At 32.3% G+C, this 19,083-nt stretch overlaps 1 protein-coding gene across 1 annotated transcript in view; it reads right to left on the minus strand.

Moving 5' to 3' along the window:
• LOC145246709 (tetratricopeptide repeat protein 21B-like) overlaps positions 1 to 19,083 on the minus strand; it is a 1,013,541-nt gene that overhangs the window by 375,135 nt on the left and 619,323 nt on the right. The window contains exons 23-26 of the mRNA XM_080108443.1: positions 16,983 to 17,071; positions 7,448 to 7,574; positions 6,486 to 6,551; positions 5,224 to 5,326 (exon numbers count right to left, since the gene is read on the minus strand). Coding sequence (XP_079964569.1) covers positions 5,224 to 5,326; positions 6,486 to 6,551; positions 7,448 to 7,574; positions 16,983 to 17,071 — 385 coding nt within the window. The remainder of the gene's footprint in view (positions 1 to 5,223; positions 5,327 to 6,485; positions 6,552 to 7,447; positions 7,575 to 16,982; positions 17,072 to 19,083) is intronic.

Raw genomic sequence — 19,083 nt, forward strand, 5'->3', positions numbered from 1 at the left:
GGAAAATATGACGAAAAAAAACGAAATCTGCTTTATTCGAAACCTTAACCCTGATCTAATAATTATTTTTTAAAAAACAAACATTTTCACCTGGTCAAAATGATAAGACCACTTTAATAAAATCGACTAGTTTTGAAAAAATGAATATGAAAAGCTTTCTATGTTACTAAAAGCAACTTGTTAGTGGATAAAAAATTATAAATGGCAAAAGGGAAACCATTATCAGAGTTTGAGAGAGGAAGGATCTTTGAGCTTCATAGGGGTGGACTCTCCCATAGATCCATTGCAAACGAAGTGAATCGTAGCAAAACGGTCTCACAAATTTTTAAGAAATCCAGATCAATATGAGCACAAAAAGAGTCCAGGTCGACTAAAAAAAAAATAACCGCATCACTGGATCGCTGTATCAGAAGAAATTAAAAAAAAAACTCCAGTATGAGCTCAAGTCGATTGAAAAGCCAAACAGCAGCAGAATGTAGTCCTAAATCCATCAGAAGGCATCTGAAAATGAAGGGTTTCAATCATTTAAAGCGACTGCAGGAATCACGTCTTCTTGAACAGCACAAAACTAACCGACTTAAATATGCCTTCAAATACCAGACTTGGGATGAAGAGAAGTGGGAAAATATAATTTTCTCCGATGAGAAAAAGCTTAATCTAGATGGTCCAGATGGATTTCAACACTATTGGCATCATAAAAATTTGTCCAAAGAGACTTTTCAACTTGGCATAGTGGAGGAGCGTCTTTAATGATCTGGGGTGCTTTCTCGTCAGCTGGGACCCTAGAATTGAGGTAGTGAAAGGCCGGCAAACATCATTGAAGTACATTTCAATGCTTGAAAATGCTTCTATCAGGACTGAAGGTCAACGTCTGTGTGGAAGAAATTGGATTTTCCAGCAAGACAACGCTGGGATACACACTTCTCGACAAGCACGAGAATACTTTTCTTCAAATAATATAGAATTGTTAGATCATCAAGCATGTTCTCCGGACCTCAATCCCATTTAAAATCTTTGGGGATGGATGAAAAAAGAAGTGTTCAAGGATAGAACCCAGTATGATTCGATAAAGGAACTTTCTGATTCAGTTTTCAGTACATGGAATAAAATTCCTTCGCAACTGATAAAAAACTTAGTCGCAAGCATGCCAAAGAGAATTTTGAAATAATTCGTAATAATGGAGGCTATACTAAATACTGAAACCCTTTTTAGTAATTTATAATTGACTTTTGTTAGATAAATTATCAGTGGTCTTATCATTTTGACCAGGTGAAAATGTCTGTTTTTTAAAAAAATAATTATTAAATCAGGGTTAAGGTTTCGAATGAAGCAGATTTAATTTTTTTCCATCATATTTTCCCTTTTGGCAATGGTTTCAACCATTTGTTTGATTAAAAATTCGATAATATGTGCAAACGCTTACTTTCTTAAGTGGTCTTACGATTTTGACCAGGACTGTATATATATATATATATATATATATATATATATATATGCAGGGGGTTTCAAAGTCTTGGGAACATAACGATTTTTACTAACTCAAAATGTTCCCAAGACTTTTGAAACACCCTGTATATATATATATATATATATATATATATATATATATATATATATATATATATATATAAATCAATTAATTAATAGGAGAAACTTACTAGACAAATGTAAATGTATCCTAGCATAATATTAATGTTTATATTTAATCCAACCAAATAAAAAAACTCGATACGACAGTACAAAGTAGAGCTTAATACCATAAGCATAAATAAAAACTGTAAACCGAAAATGACATGTAACGTAAAGATTTACTTTTCCACAGAATACCTCCAATAGAGAAAGGCAATAAAATATCCTTATTCCGGAGTTTCAAAGAATGTAAGGTCCTTTTCTTCAGATGAAAGAAACTAGTTAGTAAATCATACAAATAGCAGAGCAAAAAGATTTGCTGATTTTAGCAATTTTAAACAATAAACATTTTGTTCATCGGTTTCTTGCAAATACAGGACTGAAACTTGCATTTATTTGTATAAATAGAAAATTTTTTTTTTTTTCAATAAGTCCCGAATGAAATCAATTCGCTTGTTATACATAAACAGGTTGCTACTGATATCTATGTCTACTATACATTTTAGCTACACTATGTCGAATATAAGGTCAATTTCATGGCTGTTCCAGTGTATGTACAAAATACTGTATACTAAAGGAGTAACATGTCTGAACTTATAGATCCATCATGGATCTAATTACAGAGTGTATCCATTGTTTTACAAGACTGAACGGAGGCATCATAATCAGTTTACAAAATTTGGAAAATACATGAAAATTTAAGTTTATGAAACTTGCAAAGTGTTACATATTGGCACAATAAAAATCAAATACAAATTTAATCAGAGAATTAAAAATCTAATTGAGGATGTAATTGATTTGCGGGTTTCTTTTAATGATATATTTAAATCTCATAATTTTATCTTGTCAATTGCTTTAAAAGGTAAATTAAAATGTTGGATAATTAAACTTTTATTTAAACGGATACAATTATTAAAAAGTTGAAATATCGGGTGGAACGATAAAGTTATTGCCCTAAAGAAAACAACACTACAGCTTTATTTTAAAACTTTTATTGAAAAAATCAATTTAACTTGAGTATGCAGTGACATTTATTCAATGTAGCCGGCTTCGGCCTCAATCACCGGCTCAATATGAGTTCAAAACTGGTAGCATGGCTTTTCACAAGTACCAGCAGGAGCTCAGCGAATACTTGGCAAATGACGGCAATTAGGCTGGCTTTGGTGTTGTGGGAGGTCCTGTTGATGATGTTCTTGATGTATGACCAAATGAGGTAGTCCATCGGGTTCAGGTCAGGGGAGGAGAGAGAGCCAGTGAAAGAAGGGTACAAGCCTGGGTCTTTTTGAACTTCTGGGCCAGCGCCAAGTCCTGCTGCCACAACTAGGGTCTGCCAGCGACCATCTGATTGCATCAGAGGATCACCACACTCGTCAGCCCATCCAGGTACACTTTGGTGTTGACTTTCAAACCGACTTTGAAGATGTGAGGTGGCATGATGTGACCTTCACTTGAAACCACACCAAAGGTCATAACTGTGGCCAGAAACTTTGTTTTCATAACCCTGGCCACATCTCTGTTATTGGCAATCTAGTGATGCATTTTGATGATGCTGGCATTTTCAGGAGCCTGTTATCATAACTTAGTTCAGTATAGGGCATGAGTTGTACAACAGCGCATCTCTGATCTCACTTGTTGAACATTTTGTCACTTTTAGACATGATAGAAGACTCCTATCGCTCTTGGGATTTGTACAAAACTGGCCAACTAGTAGATAGTCTGCAACCAAAAAGAAAACCAGTTTTCATCAAGCAGAAATGAAATCATGTCATCTTTTCTAGGATGACAATTTCAATGGAATACACTGTATTGTAAGAATATAAAAGTCTAATAAGACATTGTTTTGGATTGTGTTGTCATAGTCAAGCTTGGGCACAGCAGCCAGACACGGTGGATTGGTTGTTAAGTTCCATATTTCAAGATACCTTTATGCTGGAGCTTTACTTATATGTGATTGGTTAATAAATTATGGCTAGGTAAACAGGGGGCAGGTAAGAAACTATTAAGGCAAGTAACCCAGGGAAAAACCCTATTAGAGTAGAAAATCTTCAGGCATCTAGAGAGTTGATGGGGGGTGATTCTGCTGTTAATTCGAGGGTATTTATGTTGAGAGAGTAGTTACAATCATGTTGAAAAAAACTCAAATAACCATATCAGTGATAGGTAATAATTTATTGCATCCTCAAACCAAAATAAACATTTAAATTCCACTTTTGAAAAAGAAGTAAAAATAAAATTCATATCCAGATTTCCAAAACACACATCCATCCCAACACAGCGTTTTTCTTTTTCCTGTTTTTCTGCCAGACAACAAACCTGTGTATATTATCATTCTGTTTATCCCCTTTGGGTGGGGCGTGTGCAAAAAGCCTTTGGAAAATAATGCAACGAGAAACACATATGGACGTATATACACAGTTCACATATACACCCCCATAAACAAGACAGGCACACTGATATAAACATACACATCTTCATACCTAGCTAATTTACATACATGCAAAATCACAAGGTGACAGCCGAAATGAACACATGTATTCAGTTTCTCCTTACAGACAGAACAAAAATATTTTTGTGACCCTATGAACTCTTTATCAACTTTTTCATTTTTCATCGTCTTTACAAGCTGTTGAATAAAATGAATTAATTTTGTATGCACAGACATTGTCATTCTTTTGATATTGCTTTTCCTTCGACGCATCATATGATGATGGTCATCTATTGCTTGTGAAGATGATTGTGATTATGCAATTGTTCTGTGGGCTCGGAGATGACTTGTTAGACCAATTCAAGCTCTCAAGTATCTCTTTTTTTTTTTTTTTTTTTTTTTGACAAAGTGGTTACCACATATCAAGGCCCGGAGGTCACTCAAGGATAAGAGTTAATGTGTGTATGGTAGTCATTGGGACAATAGCATAGTAATCATTAGTAGTGGAAATTTGGTATAATTAGATTAAGAAGACGGTTCAATAAGAACTTGTTTACATTGGAATTCAAGATGACAATATTATAGTCAGATGAAAAGCAGACCAGAGAACAGAGTTCCAAAAGCGGGTAGTTCTAGGAAAAAAAACTTTGTTCATGGAATCCATGTTTAGGTTTAGGCACCGCTGGAGAGTGAGGAAAATTTTGTGGGCCGATTCTATAACAAACGTACTGACTGCTCTGTCTTTTATAGTATTAGTATATTTTAATGCATGCCGATTGAGTAACTGTAGCCCCTTTGTGGCTTGCAGTATGCGTCTAACATCTGTCTTGGACTAGATTTTCCCATAAGTTAGAATACAAATCGAACTGGCTGTCCTTGAACTATTTCCACTATGGTTCTTTTTCTTTTTGACAGCTTACCATAAAGGAGCTATTTTGAGAATCTTAAATCTGACATACAGCATATATGAAAAATCTTATAAACACACAGTCTATAACTAAACTGTGGTGTACATCTTTCTTTTCAGTTTAAAATGTCAAATTCTTTTATAGAAAATTGCTTAGAATAATTTTGTTGCCTTTATTTCTTAGCAGCAGGAGGAAATTATTAATTTTGTTGAACAATTTCATTGGGCAGTAGAGAGATAGAGCCAACCTTCAAGTACTCACCCTGCTGTCTCCTTCGCCGTAGGTCAGGGCTTCTTTGTAGCTGACAACTGCGCGATCATAATCTGAGTATGTCATTGCATGCTGAGCCATTTCACAGCACAACCTGTAAGGAAATAATGCAGATAAAACATGGAAATCAAAGAAAAAAATAAGAAAAAATAATTAACAAAAATGAAAAAAAAATTTTTTAAAAAAGAAAGGAGAGGAAAAAGGAAAAAAGAGTAAACAGAAAGAAAAAGAAAAAAAGATGATTAAATAAATAAAAAAGAAAGATAAAAGAAAGGAAAGGAACAAAAATAGCATATCAGCATTTTGCATCATTTGCTTGAATACCAAGAATGAAAGCAAAAGGATCTACAAATATTTCATAGTGAATTAAAATAAGTTTTCACTTATTATTTTATCTACTCAGAGACAAATGCCCATAATACTAATTTAATTAAATAAAGGAAAATACATTGCCTATGTTTGTAAAATATTTGTATGGTTGATTAATATTTATTTAATGTTATCTCTCTTTTTGTTAAATATTGGTATATTAGTATAATTTTGTTAGTGGAGGATAACAGGAAATAGCGTTCTATCATGGTCAGCTAGTGTACTCATATGTGAGCTTTGACCTCCTGTGTACCAGAAGCGAACATGACGTCACATGGTTGAAAGAAGGGAAGACTGAAAAAAGTAAAATAAGTCAGTTGGAAGTCTCAGAGTGAACCGGATGGGTATATATGCACATATTTTTTAGGAAATGAAGAAAATCTATTTAAAAATGAAATTTTCATTAATTTATATTCTAATTATCAGTTATTTATAAACTTAACTGATAATTGCTTGTGACCTCAGATGGCATCAAAGAACAATTTCATTGCACTTTTGCAAAAAAAACTTATTTGAATGTTTGTTAACACATTGATTGCTATGACACACAAACAAACACACATTGACGTTCATATAACTTTCATATGACATACATAAATATATAGACCAAGTAACTAATATCTTTGACAAATGTGATAGTTTTAGTTACAGACACCAAATCTCTATTATAATAAACTTCAAATGCTTCAATGGTTTGTAAAATTCAATAAATGTACGTGTGATGCTCTCAGCAGAATGAAGGCTGAAATCCATGGTCAGATATTGAATATTCACCAGATTATTTTGTGATCTCAGTTCGCTTCAGGTAAAAATAATTGCGATATATAATAACAGATACGTACAATTTGTAAATGAATGATTAAAAAAAAAAAAAAAAAACTTACTTAACAATCATCTGACGTTGTACTGACACTGCATCCGGTTGTTCAGTTTGAACTCTCTGGTAGGCTCTGGTAAGGAATAAATCAAATTAAAAAAATGCAAGACTTTAATTTATGAATAAAAAAAGACAGAATATAATGGTATAATCAAATCTCATTTATAAAACTCACTATGTCTGTCTGCCTCCATTTTTTAAAAATCTGTATCTCCTCAGAAACAGAAGTTGCAGAGTGGTGAGAAGCAGCTCAAATGATTACATTTTTTGTGGACCGTTTTTTATGGGTCTTTAGCTGGTTAAAATAGTTGCTAAGGGGTTAAAATTGAAATAAATTAGAACTTTCGCTTGCGTAAATTGATTTAAACTGCTCTTCTACACATTCACAAATCTCTACTATACAAAAATCACTTTATGTGTGAGTGTTAGTTTCTTTCTTATAGGTTCCGAAACGGCTGAGCTTATCTTTTGTAAATTTCACACAAAGCTAATATATATGTCTGCTAGTGTTCTTAGATATATTTTGTACAGAAATTCATCCGATAAGTATCGAAAATCGAAAAAATCTGATCCTAAAATTACCTTTTTTTCTCATTGAAAGAATTTTTACAGGGAAATTTTTATATGTTACACCGGCAAGGGAGATAATAAAATCTTAGCAAATGATACTTAGTTTAACCTTTATCTTCGAGTGGCTTTTGGGTCTCGATAGGTGGTGACTCCCTTGTAAAAAAAACAAAAACAATAGGAACCAGTGTATTGGCGTGATAGTGCCATACAACACGTTTGTCTAGTTTATTTATATAAGCAAATTTCTGTGTGTGTGTGTCCAAATAGTTTTCCGGTTACAGTCTACTCTAACAAGTAGTATACATTTGGAATCATACTAACTTCAAGATGTTGCTTTTTTTTGCATGTTGAGACATTTTGTATCAATATTAGATTTGCATTTGCACGCAAGTATTTTACCTGATTTGCATTTCCTTAGCTTTTGTGAAAAAAAGCAACGCATCGTCAGTCCTGTTGGTTTGCTGAAAAATCTTTGCCAACAGATGTAGACATTTTGCCTGCTCCTCCATTGCATCAAGATCTGTATCTGAATTGAAAATGAAGAAAAAAATAAACAAATTATCTGAAGGAAACAGAGTTTTCAAGTTTGAATGAGATTCTAATGAGCTTCTTGCTTTATTTGGATTCTTTGGACTACATGTCTCATGTTGAGTGTTATTTTCACAACGTTTTCATCGATGTAACCTATAACTTTCTTTAGGTGTATCTTGTCAAACTTATGAATCCGCACAGAATATCAAACAAAACACTTTATTTAATCCACAGGGGTAGTACGCTCTTGTTCCATCAACCATCACTGGATAGAAGTCTTAAGAAATTTTAAATTGTATTTTGAGTGTCGCCTGCACTGAAGATTGAACCTTCAACTGCCAGAAGAGTGTAACTTATAACTGTATTTTATCAAGTGCTTTATCCACTATGCCATGGATCTCTGTGGACACATATGGCTTTTGGTTGATGTTCTTGACAACGGACGATTCCTTTTTCTGCATTATATGGATGAAGTTCAGGTATTGTCCAACGAAACAACAGTTTGAAGAATCTAAATAAAATGGATAATCAATCCTCATTTCAAAAATTCAGAAACGTGAAATTTGTTACTTTAGTTCAAGAAAGATTGTTCAGATTTGTTCTTGCATTCCAATAGAAATTTATTGCCAAAAAAGTTTTAAAAAATAAAATTACCAGTTTTTTTTTTTTTTATGGATCAAATAGATTGTAAGCACCCCAAAATGGGAAACACCCAAAAGGACACACTTTGCCATGACACCATTTTGTTTTACTTTTGTTTCGGCTCTATATTATAAATAAAACAATATGGCATATTTTTACTTACAAAATGATTTACTAATAGTGTTGATTTTTGGCATTTTTAGAGGGTACAATCATGATGACTTGAAAGATTATATGTAAATATAACAGGAATAATAAGGATTATATATAAATACTAGACTACCCATGATCCGTTGGGCCAGTATATGTTACAGCTAGTTATGGAATAGTGAGTATACAGAATTAATATATAAATGTGATACTCATGACGGAACGAAAATATTTTAACTATTACATAAATGGATCAAGAATATATATATATATATATATATATATATATATATATATATATATATCAAATTTTAATTTTAGTCATTCAATGAATTTAAAAATTTATGACGTGAAATGTTTGAATTTCAAATCATGAGATTTTTATTATTCTATGCAAGACAAAGAATACAATTGAAATATTATAACTCCTTATCCTATAGGATTTCGATATCTACCACCTCTTCAGAGGAGAAAATATTAGCAAATAGTTATAATGGTTTACACCTTATTTGCTAAAGTCAGTGAGACATGGAAAATCACAATTAAAAGTTGTTTAAGTATTTAAATGTCATAGAGTAAGAGAAGTTAATGAAAAGGATATAAAAAGGGACATCCAAATCGCATGGTAAAATCCGAAGTGAATATCTTTTATAGCAGTGTTGTAAAAAGATCCAAACTGTATTTTGAGTAATCCACATCACAATGTAATGGTCCGATGAAGGCATTTCCTTGGAGCAATTTCCTTTGTTTACATAATTGGTCCGGTAAAAAATTTATATTTATTTATATATATGAGAGAGAGAGAGAGAGAGAGAGAGAGAGAGAGAGAGATCCGGTGGATCTGTTTATTAATAAACATATAAGTTGATATATTTAATATTTTTTATAATTATAGAATATGAGTTTCAAATTCCACTCCAAAATAACTTCAAATTGTTAATAAATTAGAATATATATATATATATATATATATATATATATATATATATATATATATATTTAAATGAGAAAGGTCACCAACAATTGGCATGAATTTTTTAACATTATTTTATTATTCCGTGTTTTGATTTTTCATTTAAAAGGTATCATATTTAGATCATTGTAATACTGTTTTTAAATCATTGAAATAGTTTTTTTTTATGCGTTTCGGACGTTATGTGAAGCGTCTTCTTCAGAAAGTATTCAAAGTGTAAAACATTTAAAATATATTTAAAATATGATCAAAAGGTATAAAAGCATTTTCGCAGTCCATTTTGGTTACATGTCTGTAGATGATTCTAAATGTCTTCACGGGTGTGTTCCATCCCTAACCTTGCTTATTGGGGTCATTGCTGTCTTTTGCTATTCCCTCTCTTCTCTCCCTTTTACTACTTTTTATTTATTTTTTTTATTACTTGGATGGAAGTGAGGGCCGCGTTGGTACTTGGTCAAATGGGTACGTAGGGGTGTGTGTGTGTGCGTTTCCTTGTATTAGTTTGTAGAATGTATGTTATATGTCTAATAGTTTTATAATATTATAAATTGGTTTGCTTTCCTAAGAAAGCAAATATGATACAGGTTCGTTTTTAATGTGTGTGAGGTGGGCGAGGGAATCAGCTTCTCTGAAACAAGGGTAATTGATAGGGATGTTTTCATTTAATTTTGAGTTTTTTGATTTTTAGATTTTAGTTTCTTTTTATTGTGATTTTTGTTTTAATCTTAGTCGAATGGGGCATTCTTAATATTATGTTTGTTTAAATAAAAAGGCTTATTTATAAATAGATATAGGGAATTTCTAATGTTCCTATTTATTTGTCTTCCCATGTGGGTAGGGCCAGATCCCTTTTCTTGTAAATAAGAAGAACATTAGATAAGTGGAAACTGAGATTAGGATAGACCAAGATTCGAACTTTGTAAGCAAGGTTCAGAAATAGATTCAGACAATGGAATGTTAGAATTTCGCATTGTTCAATTTCATATAAAATAGTTTAGATATTGTTCATTTATAAAAAGAATTGATTGTTCATTCTTTTATGGAAACTGAATTAAAAAAACAATACAATTTAAAAATATATTGAAAAATAGGTTAGTGAGAATTCTTTATCTGCAGAAATGTGTGTTGGGAACATGTGCCAAGCCACTTATGTTTAAGCCACGCGAGTCGATCACGTTTTGAACCACACATATAACGTCATAGCAGAAAGGGAACTTTCTCAATATAGAAGCTAGGATTAGCAGAGGAGTCGAAGATCAGAGGCAGTTGAGTCTGGATCAAACAGTCAAAGTCGGTCGGACAGAGCTGACATGATCAGAGGAGGGTTCCTTTAGAAACAAAGGGAGAACATTTAATCATGTAGTACAACTTTGAATTCCTTGATGTCATCACCATTCGACCGGTCGACCTGATAATAAAGAAGTTATCATCATGTTTTTGTAAAACTGTGTCGTGTCGTCATTCAACAGCAAAAGGTAATGTGTGAAACATCCTTAACATGAACTTTGTCTCCCTCATTGTTATTATGAACTTTATGTAACTCTCCTAAGAATATACACTGTGGTTCTAGGTATTTTTTAGTGTTGTAGGTTTCGAGGTAAGTTGGTATTGTTTAATGTGTTATACTAGAGATAGGGGTGTTGTGTGTTCGTGTGTTTTAATGTATCGGTTCTGATTTATGTGTGAGGGTATGAACGTGCATGCGGGTGTGCTTTGCATTTCATTTGTTTGTGTGCTGATATTAAGTTCTGTTTAATTTGGGAGTGAATCTCGTTATAAAAGTTTTTGTTGGTGACCTTTCTCATTTAAATATACATTTTTCTCTCATTGGAATCTCTCAACCAATTTTATATATATATATATATATATATATATATATATCTGTTACATAACAAACATTCGTGTGAAAATATATTAAAATGAAAAAAAAATGATAGATTTCTTCAGTCACTTCAATACCACATTACTCAATAAGTATGGCATAAAGCACTTATTATAAATCAATGTTTTTAACAGGCTAAAAAGTCTATTGTTTGTATAATCATCAAAATATTAATAAATATTTACAAGTAATTTTAACATCTTTAAACTGTCAATTATGGAATCTAATGCATAAAAAAGACTTAAAAATAGTTTACATCATAAAAAACTAAAGCAAATACGTGGAAAAGTAACTGCTATTGTGTTTGGTTATAATTACAGTGAGAAATTAAAGGAAACTGCAATAGGATTTACCGGTTAAATGGTTTTTATTTCTTTGTTTTTTCTTAACCAACCGGTTAACTATGAGATAACACTTTTATTGCCTTTGGTAACAGTTACTTATTGTGTGATTTTTTGTTATGTTGCATTTGTAAAAAAAGTTAGATCTTATTATGTGTTGATAGTCAAATATTTTTTTTTTATTAACACGATTTCAACGACTGGGCAAGCTGATCTGAGTTTTACATATATACGAGTAATTTTAATCACTTTAAACTATTTATTATAGGTTATATAAAAGACTTTAAATAACTGAATTCAACTGATATTCAATAATTAAGAAATAATAGTCAAGTATAATTATTTTGTGTACTTTATAATTCTCACAAAGTTGTTTGGAATTTATAGAATCAAATTAACAATTAATGACGTAGCAAATACAACTGATAAGAGGAGTCTTGTTGCATGAAGCAATATTTATATAATGGTGTATTTACTCATTGACTAGCAACTACTCAGTACCCAGGAATGAAATTGGCAATCTAAGAATAAGCAATTATCTCAACCTGATTATGTACCAACGTTTGTGCTTCTGATTTCAAGTCCTTTACTTCTAGCTCAATTGGTCAGACAGCTGAGGAATTACTACAAAATTCAATAGTATTAAGAATTTTAAGACTTACATAATCCCTACAGTATGAAAAAAATAACTTCATGATAAAGATAACTTCCAAAGAAAAACACTAGATTATATTAAACTAGCAGGACCCATTAACCAGCATTGCCCAGTGGAAACCTGTCTCCCCCCTTGCAAAAAAGTAAACCACGGTTGTTGTTAATGGCCACTGCTGTCCCTGAACAATTGTGAATACTTGCAGCCATGGCTGAAATAAAATAATTTGGCTTTCACTGGCGATTAGTGTACTTTGGTCCAGAAGGGAATTTCTGCTATCAAAATATTATATAGGAGAAGTTGGTTACTTTAATCAATATTTTTCTTTTTTTCTTCTTTCTTATTCTTGAGGATGTGAAACTATCAACTTCTACTCAATTTTAAGGAAGTAACAAAAGAGAGGAAATAAATCATCAGCAGAATAATTGAGAAGAAGTTGTTCACTAATGTACACAAAGATAGCAGAATAGGATTGCTAATCAAGAAAACCACTACATTATATTAAATAAATTGACTATTTTAATCAATATTTTTTTCTTTTTTTAATATTGAGAGTATGATACTATTGACGTCCCCCCTCCAAGTGTTAGAAAGTAAAAGAAGAGGAAAAATATAACAAAATGAGTAAAAACTGAAATAGGATTGTTCATCAAAAACTGAAATAGGATTGTTAATCAAAAACTGAAATAGGATTGTTAATCAAAAACTGAAATAGGATTGTTAATCAAAAACTGAAATAGGATTGTTAATCAAAAACTGAAATAGGATTGTTAATCAAAAACTGAAATAGGATTGTTAATCAAAAACTGAAATAGGATTGTTAATCAAAAACTGAAATAGGGTTGTTAATCAAAAACTGAAATAGGGTTGTTAATCAAAAACTGAAATAGGATTGTTAATCAAAAACTGAAATAGGATTGTTAATCAAAAACTGAAATAGGATTGTTAATCAAAAACTGAAATAGGATTGTTAATCAAAAACTGAAATAGGGTTGTTAATCAAAAACTGAAATAGGGTTGTTAATCAAAAACTGAAATAGGATTGTTAATCAAAAACTGAAATAGGATTGTTAATCAAAAACTGAAATAGGATTGTTAATCAAAAACTGAAATAGGATTGTTAATCAAAAACTGAAATAGGATTGTTAATCAAAAACTGAAATAGGGTTGTTAATCAAAAACTGAAATAGGGTTGTTAATCAAAAACTGAAATAGGATTGTTAATCAAAAACTGAAATAGGATTGTTAATCAAAAACTGAAATAGGATTGTTAATCAAAAACTGAAATAGGATTGTTAATCAAAAACTGAAATAGGATTGTTAATCAAAAACTGAAATAGGGCTGTTAATCAAAAACTGAAATAGGGCTGTTAATCAAAAACTGAAATAGGGCTGTTAATCAAAAACTGAAATAGGGCTGTTAATCAAAAACTGAAATAGGGCTGTTAATCAAAAACTGAAATAGGATTGTTAATCAAAAACTGAAATAGGATTGGTAATCAAAAACTGAAATAGGGTTGTTAATCAAAAACTGAAATAGGATTGTTAATCAATGTGTGAGTAATAAAAGACCGGACATCGGTTAATATATTTTAGAGTTAGTTTTAGGATTGGTGAGGAGTTTTACAACAGTTTACAACAGGGATAGTAGTCAGACAGTCTTGAGTTGGCGACGGGTTACAACACTTTCAAGTTTGACACAGTTGAAGGCAGGTCTTGACTTGGACGAGATCAAATGAGCTGTAGGAGATCAAGATGAGCTGATGGCAATTGCCAAACACGGCTTTGACAGAAGACATAAATGTGGACCATAACATGTAGAGAATCAATGGTGTCACATACACTCAAGCGTGCAACTGATATTTGCAGAATGTGTCAGAATTTGTGCTTTTTGTGATTTGTTTTATTTTACTTTTTATACTTGTGCGTCCCCCTTGGCAGCCACCAAAGTAAGTGATGATGACACAGCCAGAAAAGAAGATGAAGGAGAAGAAAATTATGGAAACAACTAGTGGTGGGACGATTCCAATATTTTTTTCCGATTCCGATACAATTACCGATTCTGTGATAAATTCTCGATTCCGATACAATTAACGATTCCGATTCTTTATAAATCTCTAAATATTTAACTATAAGATTGTTATTTTCCCCGATTTTTGTAAAAACCTATGTTAAATATGCAGATATTTTCCTAAATGTCAAAATATACTTGTGGAGGATACTCTGTCGATTTTAGCTTTACTGATATTTTAAAACCAATAAATATTTATTATTTTATCATTATTACCAGCAATAGAAGATTTTACTTTAACAAAACCAAATAAGAAACAGTTCAAATAAGAAGCAGTTCATCAGGAATTTGTTTACGTTGGACTTGAAGACATCGAAGTTGTAGTCAGGTGGGAAGCAGGCAGACGGAAGAGAGTTTCACAGGCGTGCAGTTCTAAGAAAGAAGCTTTGTTTATGGAATCTATGTTTTGATTCAGGCACAGATAAAGAGTGGGGAAAATTTTTTGGATTCAGCTAGACGGGTGTTTTTCGTGAAAGATTGGCAAGGGGGGACCAGAGATTGGAGTTCAGACAAGCACCTGCCAAGGAAATAACGATAAAACAAGGATAGGCTTGCAACGTCTCTTCTGTGGGAGAGAGGTTGCAGGGAAGAGAAAAGGGCATCTCCCACTAAGCCACAAAGTCTATTTTGTACTCTGTCAAGGCAGGATAGGCTGTTTTTAGCAGTTCCTGCCCAGATATGGCAGCAGTATTCCATCCTTGGACGTACTTGGCTTTTATATAGATAGAGAATTGTATCAGTAGTGAGATATCTTCTGGAGCGGTAGAAGGATCCCACCATCTTTCCAGCGACCTTGGCAGCAGACTTGATGTACGTGTTCCATTACAGATCAGGATTCTGATTCATCGTCCCAATACTAGAAACAACGTTCAAGTTGGCAATGTTGTTAAGCAGCTTAACACACGTGTTGTCACAAGGGTTGCAGTTTGGTCGATGCATTGAATTGATTAAAGTTTTTACTTTTCAATTACACTCTACTCAGTATGTTGTAATTAAATAATCGATAAACTGTTTCACTTATATTGATTACTGCTAATTCCACATTTCAATGAACACATGGAAACAGATAATTAACAAAGGGCAGATAATCTCTGAATTAAAACTAATCTTACATTAAAATTTTTCTCAAAAGATTTTAAAAATTGGACCTAAATAGCATTTTAACTAATACATTCAAATTGATTATGACTAACAAATCTTCATTTGTTATTGTTGTACCATTTTATTAGCACTATAATTACTTCACTACAGTTCATTAAAAATTTGTATAATCCGGCTCAAGTAATTGGTAATACAGGGTGACCCCAAAAAACGGGTTCTAACTCTAATTAGGCCCTGTTTCTTAGTGTTTTGTTCGAATGAAATGAAACTTTGGTCATAACTAGTTTATTATATTCAAAACATCACATCAAAACACTAGGGTCTTTGGCCTTTTTTTCTCCGTTGGCTGTAAAATGCTCAGAAAAACAATTGAATGTCCTCTGTTTTTTTTTGGGGGGGGGGGGTCACCCTGTATTGATTTTTTTTCTATATTTCTGGCATAATTAAAAGAGTATGATTACAAAAAATTGGAAGGAACTTAAATGGAACAACGCTTTGCTACTGGAATGAAATCTGAAACTGGAATCACTCTATAAAACATACTGGATATTTTAAAATTCTGTTCATACCTTACAACTCATTTTTAAATTATGACTGCAAATAAAAATCAGCAAGGTAGATAACTTATTCTTTTATTGAAGAATATGAAAAGAGTCGTCTCCCTTGCAACGATTTTTTTTTTTTGGTATATGTTTAAAAAAAATATTTGTAAAAAAAAAAAAAAAAAAAAAAATGTCTAAATAAATAACAATTAAAATGACTTCACTACATCCCAAGCAACACCAGATTGACACAGCTAGTAATGATAATAACAAATTACAGTACAAACATAGAACATCCATGAATAGAGGTAAATAATAATAAATAATAACTTCCTAGATTTTTCTACTCAACACACAGCCAAGTGGATGTAAGCGTTAATTAAGATAAAATCTAGAGTACATTTTACCTCAAGGTTGTAATTTTAATCCTTGGTGTAGCAACTTAAGAACAAATTAACTGAAACGTGGAATGAGAGAACTCTGTGTCAGTGGATTAAATACAGGTTTAGTTGCAACAAATTCCTAGAAGCTTACTGACCACAGTAAAAGACACTTGGAGAAGGTTGGTGGAAGAACGGGGTGGGGGTGTATAATACAATAGTACAATGAGCAAAAACTTTTGTAAATAGAGGAAAAACTAAAGCAAGGAAAATGGTCTGAAACAAGTAAATAAGGTGAATTCCATTCTGAATTGAAGTTAGACTTGTGCTTCAATGGAAAATATTTCTTATTTTTGGGAATTAATATTTTTTTTTTTTGAATCTCACAAACGCTCTTTTACATTATAAAATTACTTCAGGGCCAAAACATCTTCACAATAAAAGTACTCAAATAAATTATGTTACATCAAATATCTATTTGATTTGGCAAAACTTGGTGTGTGTGTGGGGGGGGGGTGAGATTGAATTCTTCTCTTTTTTTTTTTAAGCAACTAGTTTTTTATTGAAAACCTATAAATTCAATAAAGATATAGAAGAGACAGCATCAGATCGGTTTCTTTCCATCTCTCAACGAATAAATAAAAAATGAAATGAATAAAAGTTACTGACATTTAACATCTTGTTCCAGAATTTTCTTTAGGATCTTCTCTGCTTTTTCATGTTGTTTGAGACGAAGAAGTAGTTTAGCCAAGTCGATTCTGTGATGGAAAAAAAATGTGTTATCATAAAAAAAAGACCAAAATTCAAATTCATTGAATCGGACAACATTTTGCGTTCCATTCCTTTAAGTGTTTGAGCCAAAATAAGTGGAGGGGAAAAATAGACAAGCAAAAACTTTCTCCAAAAAAGGAACTCACTTGACAAATCATTGAAACTCACCAGAAAGTGATCAGACAGTAAAAATGTCCCTTATGCCATTATCATTTCTACCAAACAGTTCTATTACATAAATATCTATAGTCTGTCTGTTTGTCTGGTTACCTGTTACACATATTTGCTTCGCCAACAAAAGGAGGGTGGACCTGTAAATTCACCCTTGTCCGTTCGTCTGTCCGCACTTTTCTCAATAACTACGACTTGGAATTTTTTGAAATTTTGCACAAACATTAAACATGATATGAGTAAAAAGTAACAGAATGGATTTTCCGGGAAAACTCCGGTTGCCCCCCTAAGGGTGCCTTTTAGGTTAAAATAGCTAAAATTGACACTTTTGTGCTTATAAAAAAAAAATTGATGCCTTGGATTTTTATAAAACTTTCTGAAAAGTTGTAACTAACTGATTTCTATATAATTTTGTTTGTTTATACTTTGCAATAACTCTTGGGTGTGCACCAGGGATTCTTTTATGGCTAATAAAAACACTCCATTTTTGGGACTATTTTACCATATTTGTCCAAACTTTTCTGTGTATTTAGCAGTTTTGTATGGTGCTGAACTCAAATTATAATATGTTAAAACCTTGGGGACTTTTGGAGCTACATGGCAGAGGGTAGAGGGCAAATGATGGACTTATAATTTCTATTTTTGCATGGTGCAGAACTCAAATTTACATATGTTAAGGCCCAAAATTGTACTGTTTGTTCATTTTCACCAGGATTTGACGCCCCTAAGGATTTTTTGGGCTAAATGTGGAGGAGGCAAATGCTCAACTTAGTCATTTTTTATGCCTTATTCACTGTGTATTCATGGGGGACCATACATGCTTCACTTGTTTTTTCTTAAACTGATGGGCTGATCTCACTGAAATTTTGTATGGATAATTGTTATTATAAAATACAGCAAACTAGTTGTTATGGTATATGTCTGATGCTCAGTTAGAGATTAATAGGGATTAGTATCCACACTAGCACATTTACTCTAGAAGTTTGACATAAAGTACTCACTATTAGTTAACAGGCTAAAAAGTCTATCATAAGATTAGTGTTTAGGGGTCACCCAGAGGGCATGAACAGTTTTATTTACACACCAGCCTTTCATCTCTCCACTGATATTAGGCTTCATTATATCATTGTTTTAGTTCAAATGAATAAGATATTATATATCTATAATGGCAAAGAGATAAGAAATGTTTGGCTGACACTTCACCACTACAACTACAGAAAATCGACCAGCTGATTTTGCTGATGAAGACATTTGTTGAGATGCAACAGATCACAAAGCAAATTCATATTTGGAATGAACAAAACAAGTCACATAATGCCTCTACCGCAGAGGTTAGAGGAGTATAACATATCATCAAGGATGAGAGTTCCATATAGAAACGTTGATTTAATTTGAATAAAATAAAATACGCGGCTAGTGTGCTTGAAAGTCAAATCACAACGTAATATTAGGAAAATAAACAAATATTTTGAAGTTCAAAATAAAATTCTAAATAGTCTACTCTTGCCTTGTATTTGGAGGAACCGTTAGAGTTTTCTTTAATTTTGTACGCCCCTCTACCACTCACTGTCATTTGGCCTTTGGATAAGGATGTTAACTGGTGAACATTTATTTCCTCCTGCATTACTCTGATCCAGTAGTGTGCCACTGGGGAACTAGTGGCCTCTTTATAGGTATGTAGTACACCATATGTAACTTTGTAGCAGTAGTCGACGTTGATTAGTATGTGATCACTTTCGTTCTGAACTATTGTTACATAGTCTTTTAGATAGCTGGGTTGTTTGTGTTTGAGTATAGCTATCCTCTTCTATGGCACTAGTTGGTTGAT

This window comes from Euprymna scolopes, chromosome 24 (assembly GCF_053919585.1).
Source record: "Euprymna scolopes isolate OS-2025 chromosome 24, ASM5391958v1, whole genome shotgun sequence".
NCBI classification, from domain to species: Eukaryota; Metazoa; Mollusca; class Cephalopoda; order Sepiida; family Sepiolidae; genus Euprymna; species Euprymna scolopes.